Source organism: Hyla sarda, chromosome 4 (genome assembly GCF_029499605.1).
Source record: "Hyla sarda isolate aHylSar1 chromosome 4, aHylSar1.hap1, whole genome shotgun sequence".
NCBI classification, from domain to species: Eukaryota; Metazoa; Chordata; class Amphibia; order Anura; family Hylidae; genus Hyla; species Hyla sarda.
The window spans coordinates 194,974,418-194,994,174 of NC_079192.1; the positions used below are offsets into that span (position 1 = coordinate 194,974,418).

The window sequence follows — 19,757 nt, forward strand, 5'->3', positions numbered from 1 at the left end:
ATCATCCTCAATCCAATGGACAAGTAGAAAGAATTAACCAGGTCTTGGGTGATTATTTACGACATTTTGTTTCCTCCCGCCAGGATGACTGGGCAGATCTTCTACCTTGGGCCGAATTCTCGTATAATTTCAGAGTCTCTGAATCTTCCTCCAAATCCCCATTTTTCGTGGTGTACGGCCGTCACCCTCTTCCTCCCCTCCCTACCCCCTTGCCCTCTGGTCTGCCCGCTGTGGATGAAATTTCTCGTGATCTTTCCATCATATGGAGAGAGACCCAAAATTCTCTCTTACAGGCTTCTTCACGCATGAAGAAATTCGCGGATAAGAAAAGAAGAGCTCCTCCCATTTTTTCCCCTGGAGACAAGGTATGGCTCTCCGCTAAATATGTCCGCTTCCGTGTCCCTAGCTATAAGTTGGGACCACGCTATCTTGGTCCTTTCAAAATTTTGCGCCAGATTAATCCTGTCTCTTACAAACTTCTTCTTCCCCCTTCTCTTCGTATTCCTAATGCCTTTCACGTTTCTCTTCTTAAACCACTTATCATTAACCGTTTCTCTCCCAAATCTGTTCCTCCCACTCCTGTCTCCGGCTCCTCGGACATCTTCTCCGTCAAAGAGATTTTAGCATCAAAAAAGGTCAGAGGGAAAACCTTCTTTTTAGTGGATTGGGAGGGTTGTGGTCCAGAAGAGAGGTCCTGGGAACCTGAGGACAATATCCTGGACAAAAGTCTGGTCCTCAGGTTCTCAGGCTCCAAGAAGAGGGGGAGACCCAAGGGGGGGGGTACTGTTACGCCGAGCGCTCCGGGTCCCCGCTCCTCCCCGGAGCGCTCGCTACACTCTCCTCACTGCAGCGCTCCGGTCAGTTCCACTGACCCGGGGCGCTGCGATACCGCCTCCAGCCGGGATGCGATTCGCGATGCGGGTAGCGCCCGCTCGCGATGCGCACCCCGGCTCCCGTACCTGACTCGCTCTCCGTCAGTCCTGTCCCGGCGCGCGCGGCCCCGCTCCCTAGGGCGCGCGCGCGCCGGGTCTTTGCGATTTAAAGGGCCACTGCGCCGCTGATTGGCGCAGTGGTTCCAATTAGTGTTTTCACCTGTGCACTTCCCTATATCACCTCACTTCCCCTTCACTCCCTCGCCGGATCTTGTTGCCATCGTGCCAGTGAAAGCGTTTCCTTGTGTGTTCCTAGCCTGTGTTCCAGACCTCCTGCCGTTGCCCCTGACTACGATCCTTGCTGCCTGCCCCGACCTTCTGCTACGTCCGACCTTGCTTCTGTCTACTCCCTTGTACCGCGCCTATCTTCAGCAGCCAGAGAGGTTGAGCCGTTGCTAGTGGAAACGACCTGGTCACTACCGCCGCAGCAAGACCATCCCGCTTTGCGGCGGGCTCTGGTGAAAACCAGTAGTGACTTAGAACCGATCCACTAGCGCGGTCCACGCCAATCCCTCTCTGGCACAGAGGATCCACTACCTGCCAGCCGGCATCGTGACAATCACAAGGAAAGAGAAGAACTCCAGGTCAGTTCAGAAAGATATGGCTTTATTCACATCAACGAGGCAACAGGTACAGGGAGGAAGTGACGCGTTTTGGCCAGGTGCTGGCCTTAGCCGCACGACTAAGGCAAGCACCTGGCCGAAACGCGTCACTTTCTCCCTGTACCTGTTGCCTCGTTGATGTGAATAAAGCCATATCTTCCTGAACTGAGCTGGAGTTCTTCTCTTTCCCTGTGGTTAACAAAGCATGTTTTATTTTGTCTCTACATCTATTACCTGTGTGTCTCTGTGAGGAGCCCACACACAGGAAGTGTGGGTGGACAAGCAGGGTTCTGTGCACTGAGGACAAGCAGGGTTCTGTACACTGAGGACAAGCAAGGCTCTGTGCACTGAGGAGAAGTAGGGCCCTGTACACTGAGGACAAGCAGGGCCCTGTATACTGATTAGCAGGGCTCCGTACACTGAGGACAAGCAGGGCTCTGTGCACTGAGGACAAGCAGGGCTCTGTGCACTGAGGACAAGCAGGGCTCTGGGCAGTGAGGACAAGCAGGGCTCTGTGCACTGAGGGCAAGCGGGGCTCTGTACTCTGAGGACAAGCAGGGCTCTGGGCAGTGAGGACAAGCAGGGCTCTGGGCAGTGAGGACAAGCAGGGCTCTGTACACTGAGGACAAGCAGGGCTTTGTGCGCAGAGGACAAGCAGGGCTCTGTGTGCTGATGACAAGCAGGGCTCTGTACACTGAGGACAAGCAGGGCTCTGTACACTGAGGACAAGCAGGGCTCTGTACACTGAGGACAAGCAGGGCTCTGGGCCCTGAGGACAAGCAGGAATCTGGGCACTGAGAACAAGCAGGCCCTGTACACTGAGGACAAGCAGGGCTCTGTGCAATGAAGACAAGCAGGGTTTTGTGCAGTGAGGCTCTGTGACATGCCCCCGGCTAACACAGCAGGCTGATTGACAAGCCGGGAGCCTGCACAGAGCCCGGCTTGTCCTGCCCTCACTTTCTGTATTTGGACTCCTTGTAGAGACACACAGGCAATAGCTGCAGAGACAGCATGTTTTAACCCAAAAATATAAAAAAAAAAATGAAATCAATGTACATATAATGGTATTATCTAAATTATATAAAAAGTTTTTGGTAATGACAGGTTCACTTTAACGTATAACTGTCAATCATGTAAATATACATCATAGGGTGGGAATGGGTTAAGTATGTGCTTCTTCCTACTCATCCTACTTATAAATGGGGGTCTCACCATTGAGAGTCAGACCAATTAAAACTTTTAATATGTCTCTGTGACATGTCAAGTGTGGATCGCACTCTTAATCATGGCCAATCCTAGTCACCCATGATCCAGAGTGTGATCCATGCTGGAAACATGTCGGAACGTAAAGGGGTACTCCAGTGGAAAACTTTTTTTTTTAAATGAACTGGTGCCAGAAAGTTAAACAGATTTGTAAATTACGTCTATTAAATAATCATAATCCTTTTAGTACTTTTTAGCAGCTGTATGCTACAGAGGAAATTCTTTACTTTTTGAATTTCTTTTTTGTCTTGTCCACATTGCTCTCTGCTGACACCTCTGTATATCAGATCATATTTTGATTAGATTTTTCTTTATGTATGTTTTTCAAAGCTGAAAAAATAAAATATATTCTTACTGCTATCAACAGGTTTACAATATGTCATTTCTTTTTTTCCTATTGAACTTAGTGCATCTGTACAAATGTGGTGCTACCAGACCCAGCTGTGGCCTGTGCTTAAAGGCTGATCCGGATTTTGAATGTGGATGGTGTGCAGGAGAATCTAAGTGCACCCTCAAACAACACTGTTCAACCTTAGAAAAACCTTGGCTTGAGCTATCGGGGACACATGCAAAATGTGAAAATCCTAGGATAACACAGGTGTGTACATGTGATTCATGTTACAATGACTATCTGTATAAGGCTGGATTCACACTGCGTTTTTGCAATACTACAGTTCCCATATCAGGTTTTTGATAAATTTGTATAAATTTTAATCCGTATATGGTTTGAAAAATAATGTCCAGTTGCATCCGTTTTTTAAGAAAAAAAAATATAAGTTTTTAACTTTTTACTCCATTATGAATAAAGTTTCACTTGTTTGATTGAAATTCCAAGAAAAAAAACTGTGCAAATTCACAAACCGTATGGTGAAAACTAGATGGAACTGTACGCACATACGGTTCTGTATGGTTCCCATTGACTCCCATGTTAAAAAATAAACGTATATGTTTCAATACAGTTTTTCATACTGTTTTCAATACGGTTCCGTATGGTTTTTGAATTGAAAAAATATACTGGAACTGTATTGAAAAAAAGTGGTGTGAATCATGTTTTTCATAATTTTTTATCATTACTTCAAGGATATAGAACAAATTGTTGAGGCTTTTCAAAGTGGGTGTATATGTTGGTTTATGTTCTCTGCACCATTAGAATGGAAGTGACTATACGACTGTACGCACTACAGTATACAAGCCTTGAATATACCTGGCCTCATTTACTAAGGCTTTTCCAAATAGATTTTGTAGGGTTTTTTGTGTCACATGTGTTATGCGCCAGAATTTCAAACAAAAAAAATTCCAAAAAACCCTACTAACTCTCCACTTTGCTCAGAAAACCCTTCAAATGGGTGTACCAATCTGGGAAAAGGGGCTTGTTTAAAAAAAAAAAAATTCCCTATGAAACCTACAAATTTATTAATGTTTCCACAGAAAATGTGCTGGATTTGAGCTCTGGAAAACCCAACAGCTCAAAGCAGTTGTATAAAAAACAAAACGTAGGGAAAATTGCCAAATACTGGAAACAATTGTAAATACCTTTGAAAAATACCTGTCAGAAAAAAAAAAAAAAAACTCACAAAGTAAACTACAATCCACTCATAGTAAACGAGGCCGACTATGTTTTTTATTTTATTATTATTATTATTATTATTATTACCGGGTTCCTTCAAGAGAAATGATGTATGTTGGGCAATGAAATGGGAGGAGAGTAAAATATCAGCGGAGGTTATTTACCGATAACTACATTTATATTGACACTCTTTGAAATTAGAATACTATAAAATTGTCTAAATTCAAACTATTTCCCGAGGATGACATGCAAAGCTGTAACATTATTCTGCTGTTAGCAGCGGGTGTGAAGTCTGACAGCTTGTTATGATCTGGTGTATTTTTTTCAAAGTAACAGCACCTCAGCAGAGATTGTAGCAGGTAGACGCCTACTCTTTCATAAACCCTGCGTTGGACTGTAATTCCCTTTCAATTAAGGTACAGGCTTGAACATTTAAACTCATTTTTTTTCCATTTCCTATAATAATTGTAATTTATTCCTAAATAGCATTGCCACTACTATTGCCATTTCATTTAGTCCATATCCAAGGAGTTTCTATACTCCTTGCATAGAAATCTTTGTACCGCAACAAAAGAAAATGCCATTTATCTCCATTGCATCCAGCGGTAATTTGATTTGTTTACAGTACCTGCCACAGATTTGTTGGGTTATGTTTCACATGGATTTCTTTTTTTATTTGTACATTTGTGGAAGGATTTTTTAAGGCTACCAGGATTGTCTTGATCCTTCGTGTGTATAGCTTATTGCTTTCAGGTTAATCCTTGCTTGTCAAGGATATCATTTTTTTTTTTTTTTTATACCTCATCCTAAAAACAAGATCGATTAAATGACTGAAGGTTTATCAATTGTAACCCAAAAAATACATTTATTGTTAATGTATGTGACTAGAATGCAGTTCAGAAGAATGTAAGGAAATGTAGAAACTGAATATCCAGTCTGTATATAAGACTATTGGCAGCTGTGTTGATACTATAAAACATGACACATTTGATCTTTGATCAGTCTTGCATAATATATTTAACTGCCTATATCTAACAGTAAACCTAAACTAAGTCTAAGACCCCAAATAACAAGGTTAACAAAAGTCTGGCAAGATACTTCCCAAGTGCATGGCTAAATTCACTTCTTCTGATATATATTACAAGCAAACAACATGCATTTAATAACAAATAAAAGAGCTCAGCTCTCATTGAATATCATGACATTGACCATTAAGAGCTCTGAGGCCCCTTAAAGGGGTACTCCGCCCCTAGACATCTTATCCCCTATCCAAAGGATAGGGGATAAGATGCCTGATCGAAGGGGTCCCACCGCTGGGGATCCCCGCAATTTCCCTGCTGCACCCGGCGTTCATTTAGAGCATCATGAACGCTGGGTGCAGTGCTGGAGGCTCGTGACGTCCCAGCTATGCCCCCTCAATGCAAGTCTATGGGAGGGGGCATGAAGGATGCCACACCCCCTCCAATAGACTTGCATTGAGGGGGCGTGGTTGTGATGTCATGATCAGGGCGTGGTCGTGGCATCACGAGCCTCCGCCCTGATGCAGTCATCTGGCACCCCAGACTTCGCTACGTGCACGGGATGTCTGGGGTGCCGCAGCGAGATGGCGGGGATCCTCAGTGGTGGGACTGAGACATCTTTGGATAGGGGATAAGATGTCTAGGGACGGAGTACCCCTTTAAGACCTTTAAACATGAACTGTTCACAGGTAAAAAAGGCATTTGTTTTCTGACCATTTTTTTGAAGAATAAAAAGATGAAAATTTAGCAAAAGTATGCATTCAAGAGAAATTAGCACCAGAAAGGAACATAGAAATAGAAAATATTGTGATATACTCTTTGATTGAAGAACATTCACCCGTATTATCCCATAGGTATTCTCAATATAATGAGATAGGAAGTTCCCCACCTCCTTAATGTGGGGGCATCCCCAAAGTCAATGGAAACAATATGCACCCAGTATAGAGCACTTAGGGCCACTATAAGCACCAGAAGTTGACATCTTTGTCAACCCAGGACAAATGCATACCCTCTGCAAAAAAATTAGAGCAATAGATTTTTAGCTGTCAAAATGTAACATGGCATTGAAATTAATTGTGGCTGTCAATAGATCATGTCCCGAGAAAGTAAATAATGGCAAGATCCATCTACCTGGACAAAGAGAAGAATCCTCCCAATTCAGGGAAGGTTTGAGAAGTTCATAAAGTGATCTAAGTGAGAGGGGCATACATTTAGCCATGGCCAAAACAATATTAAGGGACTCGTTCCTAATGTCCAATGGGATGAGGCTTAAGGGGTACTCCGGTGGAAAATATATATTTTTTTAAAGATTACGTTTTTAAATAGAAAAACATTACAAATCTATTTAACTTTCTGGCACCAGTTCTTAAAAAAAAATTTTTTCCAAACCATCCTGGTGTCTTCATATAATGTATATAAAATTGTGTTCTTGTAGAAGAAGAAATTTGTGAGAGACTTTACAATTGGAAAGAGAGGTAAACCTATCAGAGAGAAGGTCAGAGACATACCGTATATACATCTTTAAGTTACCTAATTTTTTATTCACATATTTAAGTTCCAGAGCCTTATAGATTAGAGGCAGTCTACCATTAATAAGTGAATGGTTACCACTAAAGGAAAGTAAGATGGAGGTATAGGGATCCAATTTACAAAGCATTCTTGAAAGCCCACTCTTTGAGCATGCTGGCTATCTCTTGCAATTTTTAATGTAAAAGTAATGTCAGTGCCAAAAGATGGGCAAGGTCCTTGTCTAAAGAAATCAAGGTAAATCTTTTCCTATCTCCCATCCAATCCATAGCGTTGTGTAGAATGGCTGAAATACTTTATACCGTAAGTTTAGGAAGATTAATGCCTCTAAGAAATTTGGTCTTTGTAATGTGGTAAAACTGATATGATTCCCCCAATTAGAACCCCAGATGACTGGCCAGAAAAATCTAACTAGTGATCTTATCATCAGATTTTCTTAATAGGACAGGCATAGTTTTTAATGGAAAAAGATGCAGCAGAAAGAAATTATCTCAATTAAATAAGATCTTCCAAGAAAAGAAAAGCACATAATAATGGTTACATTTGGAAGCATTGTCTGGATTGGCTGGGGTTGGAACCCTAAGTAAGTTATAGTTTCTGTTTTCCATTCAAAAGGGAAAACAGTGCACCATCCTCTCTAGGCTGATTTATTGAACGAGGGTTGTCCATAACAGAATATCAACCGCAAAGGGAAGAGTTTTCAATTGTATATGACCAATATCAGTACCCTTGAAAGTGGACAGTTGGTCCTAATTACAGAAAAGGGCAAATATTGGGGAAATATGTAATTCTATTTAACCACATGGTCAACTATGGTGCATATAATAAAAAAAAGGTAAAGTCAAATAAACTGTAGTTTAGACTTCTACTTTTTTCTTTAATTAAGGCTGACAAGAATATGGTTTTGCGCAAAAGGCGTGGCCCCTCTATCTACTTTGTTTACGTAACTCTGGGCATTATATAAACAGCATAGCTCCTTGGGCCATTTGCCTAACTCCCATGAAAGTGAATGGGAGTTATGCAAGTTGCGTAACATTCCCGCTATCGCTGGCTACATCTGTAGATTTAGTTATTAAGTACAGTATCTAGTAAATTTGTAAGATATTAAAGCAGTAGTAAAATAAGGGGCTAAAAAATTTACTGTTAGCAAGTTTAGTTATTTTCTCTCCATTTTGGATGTTGAGACCTATGTTCAGGGTCTGTGTCCTAAGGTTAATTCTTTTTCTCAGATCTTGACCTTCAGTGCTCTTCAGTATAATTGTGATAAGATTCTGATTTATTTGTTCATTAACTTTAACTTAGGGGACATCAATCACTTTATTACATTGACAAGTATATATTTCATACAAGATACTTCCTTGTCTTTATTTTATTGTGTACATACATACAAATGCAAATCTGTACTGGTACTTTAATCCTTTGTTACTATGTATTAGGATTTAGCATTGTCAGTTTCCTCACAGTATCACCACTTCAAGGATTTGCCCCATACATTACAGTACAACTAAATCCTCCATGTAAGATGTTCAGTACAATAATGTACAATCACTGCTCAACCTTCACTCATAATTACAAAATGAATGGCAATTAATTTCTCTATTAGCGTTTATTTGCTAAAACAGGCCTCCATCAATTATACTGGGCTTAATATCCGTCAAATGCATGAAAAATGGGCTAGAATAGGATGAAATAAGGGAATCTGGTGTGTTTTATGAAATGTTTAATGTAACTAAAGTCCTATTCGGATAGATTAGGAATGAATCAAATTAGTTTATTGAATAATATATGATATTGGATAAGCCTCCTCATGGCCCATTAATTATTAACCTGGAGCGTACATGCTACATTATCACTTGGCTCGCAACACATTAGCATGGAAATGCCTCTTAATTAATCTGCACTTTCTGAACAGACCTCTGGAATGGCAATAATGCAGTAGTCCAATTAAAGCTCGCTTATCACCCTTGTGACCTTCTGGTCTAAAGTCTTGTAAATAATTGGAAACAGGGGATCAATGGTGTGCCAGTTATAGGGTGCAAAAATGGCATTTATTCAACTTTATCCCTAAATGCACATTAAGATGAGCAAAAATCTTTTTAATCACCATTTTGGTACTGGAAACATTTCCAATTATAGAGCTGATTTTACTGAATAAAACATGTCCAGGTAGGGCAACATGCATTAAGTGTATTTTATTGTCATTGTTAGGCATTATTCATATTAGCCTAAGGGGCTCCGTTCTCTGATCTGTTAAAATGATGGGATAAAATCAGATCGAATAAATAAATTTTTTCATGAAATAATGGACATCTAACGGAAACCCGACAGACCCTTTTCAAACTTAGTGAGATCCGTTTGTGTCCTTTGTGACACAATCCATCGAGCCCTGTAATCAGTATCTGTAACACTGATGGGAGCAAAGATGAATATGCTTGATTGTTTGGATGAGTTCAACGTAATGGATTTTTTCATTAGAATAATATATAATGGAATATGCAGCAGAATTCAAAGGAATACCCTTGGATTACTGTTGCAGATTCTTCCAAGGTTTTGGACACAATTCATTAGGAGTTAACAATGTCCAGGCTTCTAGACACAGAATCCACACAAATTTGGCATCTAAGAATAGGAAATGAATTTTTTTGCCTCAACACCAATTTTAAATCTGTGTTGGCAAAAACCTTTCTCATAGTTCGCAATGTGCGATATGAATGATGCAGATTCTCTTTGAAATGGATAGAAAGTGTAATCCATCGGTTTTTTTTTTGTTTTTTTTATATATAGGATATCTGCATCTGAAAGTCTTTAGACTTCTTCTCACTCTACAGTTTAAATATAGCCAGCGTGAATGTGACTTTAGGGACTCCAGAAGGAAGAAATTGTCACAACTGTTGCCATACTCTAGTCTATAAACCCACATATGTCTAAATTTCTTCCCATAAAAGTACCGGTACTTAGTCTAAAATGCATTCAGTCTGTTCCACCTTCTCCTTAGGCACTTGTTACGTGAAGGGTCCTAAGGGATTCAAATACATTTAGAGGTTCAGATGAGGGCTGATATCATATTGGAGATAAAGTTACACATACAAAAGGCACTAATGGTATATTCCTCTATAGCAAATCACTCTTGTACTAATTAAAACATAAGTAGGGAAGCAATCCATCAAATTGTAGTGTATTCAATAACATCCTATAAAGGTTAGCAATGCTTGCAGAAGAGTTGGAGGCTACAGAGCTCAATAAAAGCTTATCACAAGTCTCAGGGGCCGCAGACTTCCACCAGAGAGCTAATTATGCATTCTTCGCTTACACCTACAAGGGTACGTGTTTGGCTTAAGGCAACAGGGAAAGATGATGTTACAAAATCTACATCTTTTCCATAACCTCTACTTACACCAGTATGTTCCTGCATCATGAGATTGGAATTTTAATTTTCTATGTCACGTTTGTAACTAATTCTGTTTGCAAAGGATTATACCATTGTCTAGTAAATTGTGTCTCCTTCGTATTGTAGGGTAACAGAGGTTACGGAATGATTAGCTCCGACATGTTTAGGTCAGGATAGGAAATTGAATTGTTCCTCACTGACAGCTTTCTCTGCCATGTAATCTATTTTACAAATATGAAAAGTTGATTTCTTTTATTTCTTTTAGATTATTCCCGTAACTGGTCCACGTGAGGGAGGCACAAAAGTGACAATCCGAGGAGAAAACTTGGGCCTGGAGTTTTGGGAAATTCAGAATAACGTGAAAGTTGCAGAAGTCAAGTGTATACCTCTGTTTGAAGAATATATTCCTGCAGAGCAGTAAGTCTTAGTCAATAGTTATATTTGGCTTTGCTTTAATAAAACAAAGTTCTTATAGAATATATAAAAAAAAAAAAACAGTTCTGAAACTTTTAATTTACTGATCATGGCTATTTTCCCATTCATTATTTTGTGTATGTAAAAGTTCATATCAGTTTACAAAAAGATATGGTATCTCTGTAACATAAAAAATACCGGTTCCTGAGGTAGACTGTTCCATAAATTCACAGTTCTTATGGTAAAGAGTGCGTGTCGCCCCTTGAGACTAAACCTTTTCTTCTCCAGATGGAGGGAGTGCTCCCTTGTTCTTTGAGGGGGTTTAACTTGGGACAGTTTTCCCCATATTTTTTGTATGGGCCATTTACATACTTATATACATTGATCATATCCTCCCCCCCTTAAATGTGCACTCATTTATTTTCCTTTTAATATTTACAGAATTGTGTGTGAAATGGGTAGCGCCCAGCAGAGCCAGCATGCTGGATTTGTCGATGTCTGTGTGGGAGAGTGCAGAGACGGCTTTATGGTGAAATCTTCCTTGCTGTACTACTTTGTGGTAAGTTAACATATATACACTTTAACATAACTGCAGCTTGTAATAGCATTAAATACAAGGCTTATGCCCCTCAATATATATTACCTGCTATTAAATGGTAAATGCAAACCTTTTCACAGGCAGGAATGTGGTAATAGCTGTGTAATGTGCCCACTGGTAAATGGCTTATAATTCACAAATATTCATTGAAAAATCAGGCTGATCACAGCAAAAGCAGTATGTGGTATATAAATCACATTGCATGAGTCAATGTGACACTGCACAAGCTGTGAGTACTATGAGGTCCTCAAAGATCGTCTATGCTTAGACAGTATATGGGGCGCAAAATAAAATATTAGATTTTTTGATAGATTTTTTCTTCATTTTTGCAATTACTGTACAAAATACAGTATTTTCTGATATAAAAAAAAAAGGATCTGTCAGCAGCAAATAATTGGTTAAACTATGCCAATGGTCAGATAGGACTCAGCACATCAAGTCTTATGTAAGTAACACATTGGCTGTCAATAGTTTTTAATGAGGTGACTGGTAGCAAGTCATCTCTATAGTAAGGGAATACTGTGATTGACAAGCAGGATTAAACTTGTATTTTTATGCCTGAAGTTAAAGGCAGTATTTGGTTTTCTGACTGAAAAGAAAGACAGAAGAAGCCCTATTTAAACATGATTTCTGTGGCACTGTCCCTGACTGCTGTTCTGCTGCTATTTGCCTGCTAATCTCGGAAATCCATATTATAACATTAAATAGTTGTTGAGCTATAGTGCTTACAAAATGAAAACTGGAGACTGGACATCTGAAGAAAAACGGAGGTCCAATGTGAAATAAATAGGAGCATTGCCTTACAAGCGCATGGATCTGTGCAGTCTCAGCAGTTTTAAACACTAAGGGACTGTAGATTTGCATGCTTAGCTTTTCCAATCTGCAGCATATTTGGGCATATGAGATACATACTGAATGGAAGACTGATTGTTTAATGCAACTTTATAGTTCATCACATCTATTGTTGCAACAACTTAATCCGGAAGTGTTTTTAAGTGTTCATTAACACCAAATTGCATTGGAATGCCTGTGGGAAAAGCATGCGAGATCTGCACAAGCATCTAATGAGTTTGTAATGATGGAACATTTGAAGTGAAGTGTTACTGAAAATTGACTGCATTGTACACTTCCCTTAATTATTTCATCTGAAAAGGGCACATTAGGAAAGAGAGTTTATCTCTTTGAGAATTTGCCTCTGCCTCTTCATGGTGATGGGTAATGCAACTTGATTTGAGTAATTCGTTTCCTCATGAATGCTACTAAGCAGCAGCGGGATTGGCACCCAACGTGCGCTGAGCTCAGCAATGTTTCTTCTGAATCAACTGTTCATGTTAACTACAGCATTGCCAGAGAAGAAACCTTCATAGCAAGTGCCGCAGAGTATATAGAGATTAACAGTTGGGCAACTGATGAATATAAAGCAGAGTACCAATTGTCAATAACCTTCTGTAATATCACAGCTATGACATTATGAAAATAATTATTGTAAATAATAAATTAAACTCTGCTACATATATTTATCGAAAGTCATAGGGTTAAGTAAACAAAGAACCAATGAGCTTCTTTCATGTATACAATACACTAACATATAAGCGGGCTACAACAAAATTTGTATCAAAAGCATATCTGTTCCTTTACTGTGTGACGTTTTATTAGGATCATCATAATACAACAAAATGTATTGGCAGTATAAAATGTTTTTCAAAAGAAAACTGAGCAGCACAGTGACTCAGTGGTTGTTGCCTTGCAGCGCTGGGGTCCTAGGTTCAAATTCTACCCCATGTTTGCTTGGATCCCCCCCCCACACTTTTAATTCCTACTGATTTGTACAGCACTGTGGAGTCTGTGTGTACGATATAGAAAAGGAACTAAAGGGGTACTCGGCCCCTAGACATCATATTCCCAATCCATGCCTAATTTCTGGCGATGCCGGGGCCGGTGGCTTGTGACATCACGACCCGCCCCCTCAATGCAAGTCTATGGAAGGGGGCGTGGTGACCCATAGAATTGCATTGAGAGGCAGAGCATGACATCACAAGAGGCGGGGCCATGACATAACAAGCCTCTGGCCCCTGCATTGCCAGTCATCAGGCATGGAGCGAAGTTCGCTCTGTGCACCAGATGACAGGAAGTGCTGCAGGAGAGATCTTGGGGGTTCCAAGCAGTGGGACCCCCGCAATCAGACATCTTATCCCCTATCCTTTGGATAGGGGATAAGATGTCTAGGGGCAGAGTACCCCTTTAAAATGGCTAAAACAGCATCACATCTCTCCACAAGTCCTGTCTGATATTGTTACTTGGCCCCATTCACAACAGAACTGAGATGCAATACCTTAGGTTTTTGTAATGTTATACAAACATAAATGTGCAATGACAGCTCATCAGTTTTCCACAAATTAGTCAATATACAATGTAAAAGTCAATGTTATATAGATGAATATTGTAAATCTTAATAATTGTTAAACAAAATGTCAAATTGGTTGCCACAAATAGATAAGTAGAAAAGTGACCTTAACTATGGGACCCATCTATATGGAGACCTGACTTGGGACCTATATGTTACATTATGTCCCAAAATCATAAGCATTAATATAGAATGGGTTTTCTCTTTGCTGTAATAACAGTTTCTATAAGAGGAGGTCTTTGTTAAACATGACAGCTCTAACCCATTTAGTGAAGTTGTGCACTGATGGTGGATGTTTTAAAGGTGTATTACCATCTGAAGAAGTTATGCTTTATCACACACCGATCAGCTTGTTATCCCCAATTCAGTTTTTTCTATTTCCTTTTTTAATCTATTTATGTATTTTGCAACAACATTTGCAGAAGAAAATCTGCAACAAATCTGCACCACAATATGGAGCAGGAAGGGGGTTGCGGCAACGCTTAAACTTTTCAAAGTTTCAATTGAACAAAAGTGTTCCCAGTGTTATTCTTCTTTATGTCTCTCTGAGGTATTCTCCTGTTTGCATGAATTAAACAATTAAACAAGATAGCTCCCTCTCTGATCATACTGCAAATAGTCATTTAAATATTCATAGCTATAGGCTTGAATAATTGATATTTCTTTGTATGTAACTCTTCTACCTTCCAATTACAAATTCGATCAATCACAAGCATTTATTATCTTGCTGCACACTATACATGATATGTTTGCCATGTGGAGTATGCACTTGTATTGTATTGTATCTGAGTAATTTTGTACAAACCAGTCACTTTCTAATTTTAGTAATTGATGACATTATGATTTGAGTGGGCGGGTTTGTATGCTGAAAAGCTGGGGTACCAGCATAGTGAACAATATTTTTTTTTTTTTTTTTTTTCAAATAAATGTTTATTGGTTTTCCAACACAGACATCCACATAATATCAGGATATCATAAAGAAGATACAAGAGATAAACTTTCCTTGCAATATAAACAAATAGTTTAACACTTATGAAAAGGATCTGCGCCTAAGCGCAGTCTGGGTGTGTGGGTATGGGGGGAGTTAAGGAGGGTGCTTGGGAGAAGCAACAAAGGGAGGGGGGGGGAGAAGGGGGGAGAGAAGAGACAGGAGTGAAGAAGGGGGGGTGGAGAGAAGGGGGGTATCGTGCGCGGCTGCGCATACCCCTGGGGGGGGTGGGTGGGGGGGAATCAGTGCGACAACGTCATTTGTGTGCAAATAATAAAACCACAATTGAGTACAATTCCATATAAGCTTTGTTGCGATGTTTTCCTCTCTGCTGGGGATGTGTAGCAGGTATCATATCTACCACCGGGTGTTGTCTCATAGACCCTTTTTGTATGACAGCCAGGGGGACCAGGTAACAAGGAAATCTTCATGTGTCCGATCGACCCTGCTTGTCATCTCCTCGAATCGGCAGATCTGGTGGACCTTCGACTCCCACTCAGAGATCTTAGGCGGTGTGGGGGAAAGCCACTTTAAGGGTATTAAGGATTTAGCAGCGGATATGAGGTGAGAGAGGAGTTTGGTTTTGTGGGGCTGGTAAGAGGGCGAAGGTTTGCCAATCAGCACCATCTCCGGTTGCAATTTAAGATCAGTGGAAAATATCTCATTTATCTTCGATTCTATCTCCGTCCAGAAAGGGGTCAGGCCTGGGCAGGTCCACCAGATGTGCGTGTGGGTGCCAGTGTGCGTGTTGCATCTCCAACACAGTTTACAAGGGGACAGACCATGCGCATGCAGGAACTCCGGGGTCCTGTACCATCTGGACAAAAGTTTAAAGTGCATCTCCCTCAGTCTTATGCATCTAGAAAACCCTTGTGAGTACCTTAGGATGTATTCTACATCACCGTCAGAGAGGACTACATTCAACTCCTTCGCCCATGAGGTGAGGTAGCCAGGGGTTGAGGTTGAGCCACTTGAGGCACACCACTTCCTTGAGTACGAGAGCCGAAACCATCCTCTCGGCGGCGACACTAATTCGATCTCAAAAGCAGTTAGCTCTCTCAGCTGAGTCACACCCCTCCAGAACGCCTCGAAACAAGATCTGAGATGGGACACCTGGAGAAAAGACAACCTCACCGCTGGCAGTAGCGAGGTGATCTCCCCTATGTCTGGAACCCTTCCGTTATCGAATATCTGGTTGATTGTGAAACCCTCCAATTTAGACCAGAGTGAGCTGTATGTGGGGGTCATGCGATCCAGGATCACCGGAATGAGAGAAGCAGGTAGCAGAGGAGAGAGCGAAGGAGACAGAATAGGAGCCAGAGAAGCCCAGACCATGAAGAGACCTAGGAAGAGAAGTTGGGGGTGGGAATGTGAAAACACTCGTCGTTTAGGAATCCAGAGATGATGTACAAAATCCGGGCCATACGCCCATTGAGACCACAACGCCTCCCTAAATTGTTGCGTAGTGTGAGAAGAGTGAGATGACCTATAACAGGAGATCCATCTTCTCAACTGTATGGCTCTATAGTGATCATGGATCTCTGGCATTCCCAGACCTCCCCTGTTGATAGGCCTAGCTAGCAGGGATCTCGCCAGGCGGGGTTTTTTGTTCTTCCATAAATATCGTGAGAACGTTCTGCGTAGGGAGAGGAAGAAAGATGTAGGGAGGGCTATGGGCAGCATGTTTAGCTTGTATGTTATTTTCGGAACTACGTATGTTTGCAAAACATTGCATCTACCTATCCATGAGATTAAGGGATTGTCATATTCAGTCAAAAGCTGCTGGATTTCTGTGAGGAGTGGTTCGAAGTTGGCTTTATAAAGTTGAGGGATAGTTGGTGTAATATGGACTCCCAGGTACTTTAAGGAGGAGCGGGCCCATGGGAAAGGGGTATTATTTTGCAGAGTGGCAACAATTCGGGGGGGCAGCGTAATATTGTTAAGTTCTGATTTGTGAACGTTAACTTTAAAATTTGACACAATGCCGAATTCTGAGAAAAGTGACACCAGGCAGGGAAGCCCGTTTAATGGGTCTGGCAGGAGGAAGAGTAAGTCGTCAGCGAATGCTAGCGTCTTGAGTTCCCCCTCAGGGGTTTCAAACCCCCTGATCTCTGGCGTTTGCCTGATTTTTTGGAGAAGGGTCTCCATCACCAGGATGAACAACGAGGGTGATAAGGGACATCCCTGCCTGGTGCCATTCGCTATCGAAAACGGGTGGGACAATGAATCATTTATGCGTAGGGAGGCATAAGGATCCGAATACAGGGAAAATATTGCGTCTATGAAAGCGGGAGGGAGACCGAACTTGAGGAGGACTGCCTTCATGTAAGACCAGCTAACCCTATCGAAGGCCTTCTCGGCGTCTACACTGAGAAGGATTAAGGGGCGATTACGAGAGTGTGCGTAGTGCACACATGAAAGTAGCTTGATTGTGTTGGTTTTGCCCTCCCTCCCCGGGACGAAACCAGATTGTTCAGGCGCTATCAGATGAGGCAGCAATGGTTTGAGGCGCTGTGAGAGAAGTTTGGCCCATACCTTGAGATCAAAGTTCAGTAAGGAGATGGGCCTATAACTCCCACACTCCGTCGGATCCTTCCCCTCCTTGGCAATGAGGGTCACATAGGCCTCTAAGGCTTGTTGAGGTATAGTTCCCCCCTTCAGTAGATGATTTAGAGAGTTAGCAAGATGTGGGACCAGGAGGTCCATGAATTTAGTGTAGTAACGAAGGGGTAGACCGTCAGGTCCCGGGCTTTTCCCCTGGGGGAAGGATTGTATGACTTTAGCGACCTCTAGTTCCGTTATCGGGGAGAGTAGGGCAGAGGTCATGGTCGAGTCCAGCTGAGGGAGCTGTAGGTCTCCAAGAAAGGCTTCTTGGGCTGAGGGCAGAGTTGGGTGGGAGGTACAGAGCTGGGGCGAAGGGAGATTGTAAAGGTCTGTGTAGAACTGATGGAAAGCTGTAGCTATGTGGGAGGTGTCCGTAAGCGTCTTACCAGTCCTATCCTTAATCTGATGTATTTTCTGTTTGGCTCTCCTTTTTTTCAAGAGAGAAGACATTAGTCTTCCTCCCTTGTTTCCATGTGCATATATTTTTTGCTGGTGATGCAGGTAAGCTTTGGAGGATCTATCGTGCAGATGGGAAAGCAATTGGTCCCTAAGTGCCTTGAGCTCCACCAAAGTAGCCTCCACCAAAGATCTCTTGTGCTTCCTCTCTAGATTTGAGATAGCGGTTAGCAGACGGTCGGTCTTCTCTCTGTAAACTTTCTTTAACCTAGCTCCCCATGAAATGAAAATGCCTCTAATGTAGGCTTTATGGGCTTCCCAGATTAGAGGGGGGGAGGGGGAGGAGGGGTCAGGTGTGCAATTAGTGTCAAAGTACTGCTTGAGGTGGGACGTGAGGTCAGCTAGAGCATCGGGATTTTCTAGTATAGATTCATTCAGTTTCCATGTGGGAGTAGAGATAGGGGAAGAGGAGAGGGACAGAGACAGAGAGACAGGTGCATGATCCGAGATCGCAATCACCCCAATACGGGCATCACTCACCAGTGGTAGTAGGGAGGCGTGAATTAGGATGTAGTCAATCCTCTGGTAGGTTTTGTGCGGTGACGAGAAGTAGGAGTAATCTTGAACGGAAGGGTTCCGAAACCGCCAGGAGTCTGCTAGGGAGAGATCAGCAAGTTTAGAGTGAAGTTTAGCAATTTGTTTCTGTGAGACGCCGACATGCATTGATGTGGAGTCTAGGCAGGGGTTTAAGGTTACATTCAAATCTGCGCCCAGGATAATGGGTCCCTCTGAGAAAGCTTTCAGGGCGGAAAGTGTGTTGATGAGCCATGGCACCTGGGCGTGATTCGGGGCATAGATATTTGCCAGTGTGTAGGTGGAGTTAAATAGGCGAACACGCAGAAATAAAGCCCTACCTTCGGAGTCTTCGTATTGTTTCAAAACTTCAACTGGTAGGGATGAGCTAAAGGCTATAGAAACCCCTTTCGACGCCGAGGAGCCATGGCATGAGTGAAACCACTGTGAAAAATGCTTAATCGGCAGTTTAGGTATCCTATCTCTCTTGAAATGCGTCTCTTGCATAAAAGCTACAGAGACTCCGAGACTCTTGAGATGGTCCACCACATGATGTCTTTTTTCAGGAGTATTAAGCCCTCTAACATTAAAAGAAGCGAAATGCACAGCTGACATAGCCGGTTTTTGGCAGAGCTAATTAGAAGACCGGTAGAGGGGGGGGGGGGGAAGGGGGATAGAGCAGGGAGAAAGTGGTCGGAGAGAAAGTCTGGTGAGAGGGTTAAAGTGGGGAAATGGAGTATCGGGTGGGGGGGAGGTAAGGGTGGGCGGGTGAATGGATAGTGATCGCTCAATAAAGGGTATATCTTACAGTGTACCAATTCGAGCGGGGGGGGGGGGGGGTGTACATAGTACAAATCCTAGTCTGAGTGCACCAGGGTACAGCACCCTACTAGTATATACATATACAGATCAACCTAATTATAACATAGCAAGGAGCATATATCAGCACGTATAACAATAAGCAACCAGGCCTGGTCTGGCAGTAAAGCCAGAACAATTGAGGCAACCCAGGTCCGCAGCCAGGATAGTAGCAGACCGTCGAGGAAGGAAGGCAGAGCTGGAGAGAAGAAAGGATGGTTAACCAAACGATAGTGGAAGGAGAGAAAGGAAAGGGGAGTTGAGGGAAGGATATAAGAGATGTGAGAAAGTTAGGGGACGGAAGGGGAATGGGAGGTAGGGGGGGAGGGGGCAGGGAGCCAGTGCAAAAGGGAGAAGAAGAGAGGGAGAGACAGGGGTAGGGACGTGGAGGGATAAAAAGGGGGGGGGTATGATGAGGGAGGGGAGGGAAGAGAAGAGAAGGGAGAGGTAGGGAAGAATGGGAGTGGGATAGAGAGGGGGGGGAGGGGTCAGTGGGACAGTAAGCTGCTTGGGGAAAGGTAAGGGAAGAGGGGGGAGAAATGGAGGTAGAGGGAGCGCAGGGAAAAGGGGAGGAGAAGATGCTTCAAGTATATAAGATGTGAATACATGGAAGAGCGCTGCATA

General features: G+C 42.3%; 1 protein-coding gene across 6 annotated transcripts in view; it reads left to right on the forward strand.

Moving 5' to 3' along the window:
* Positions 1 to 19,757, forward strand: part of PLXNA4 (plexin A4) — an 821,522-nt gene that overhangs the window by 665,513 nt on the left and 136,252 nt on the right. For 5 of the 6 annotated variants that reach the window (XM_056573183.1, XM_056573186.1, XM_056573184.1 and 2 more), the window contains 3 exons: positions 3,205 to 3,395; positions 10,564 to 10,715; positions 11,154 to 11,271. In XM_056573183.1, the coding sequence (XP_056429158.1) occupies positions 3,205 to 3,395; positions 10,564 to 10,715; positions 11,154 to 11,271 (461 nt within the window). Of the gene's footprint in view, positions 1 to 3,204; positions 3,396 to 10,563; positions 10,720 to 11,153; positions 11,272 to 19,757 lie in introns of those variants that run through there. The other variant, XM_056573188.1, reaches the window with a different exon arrangement.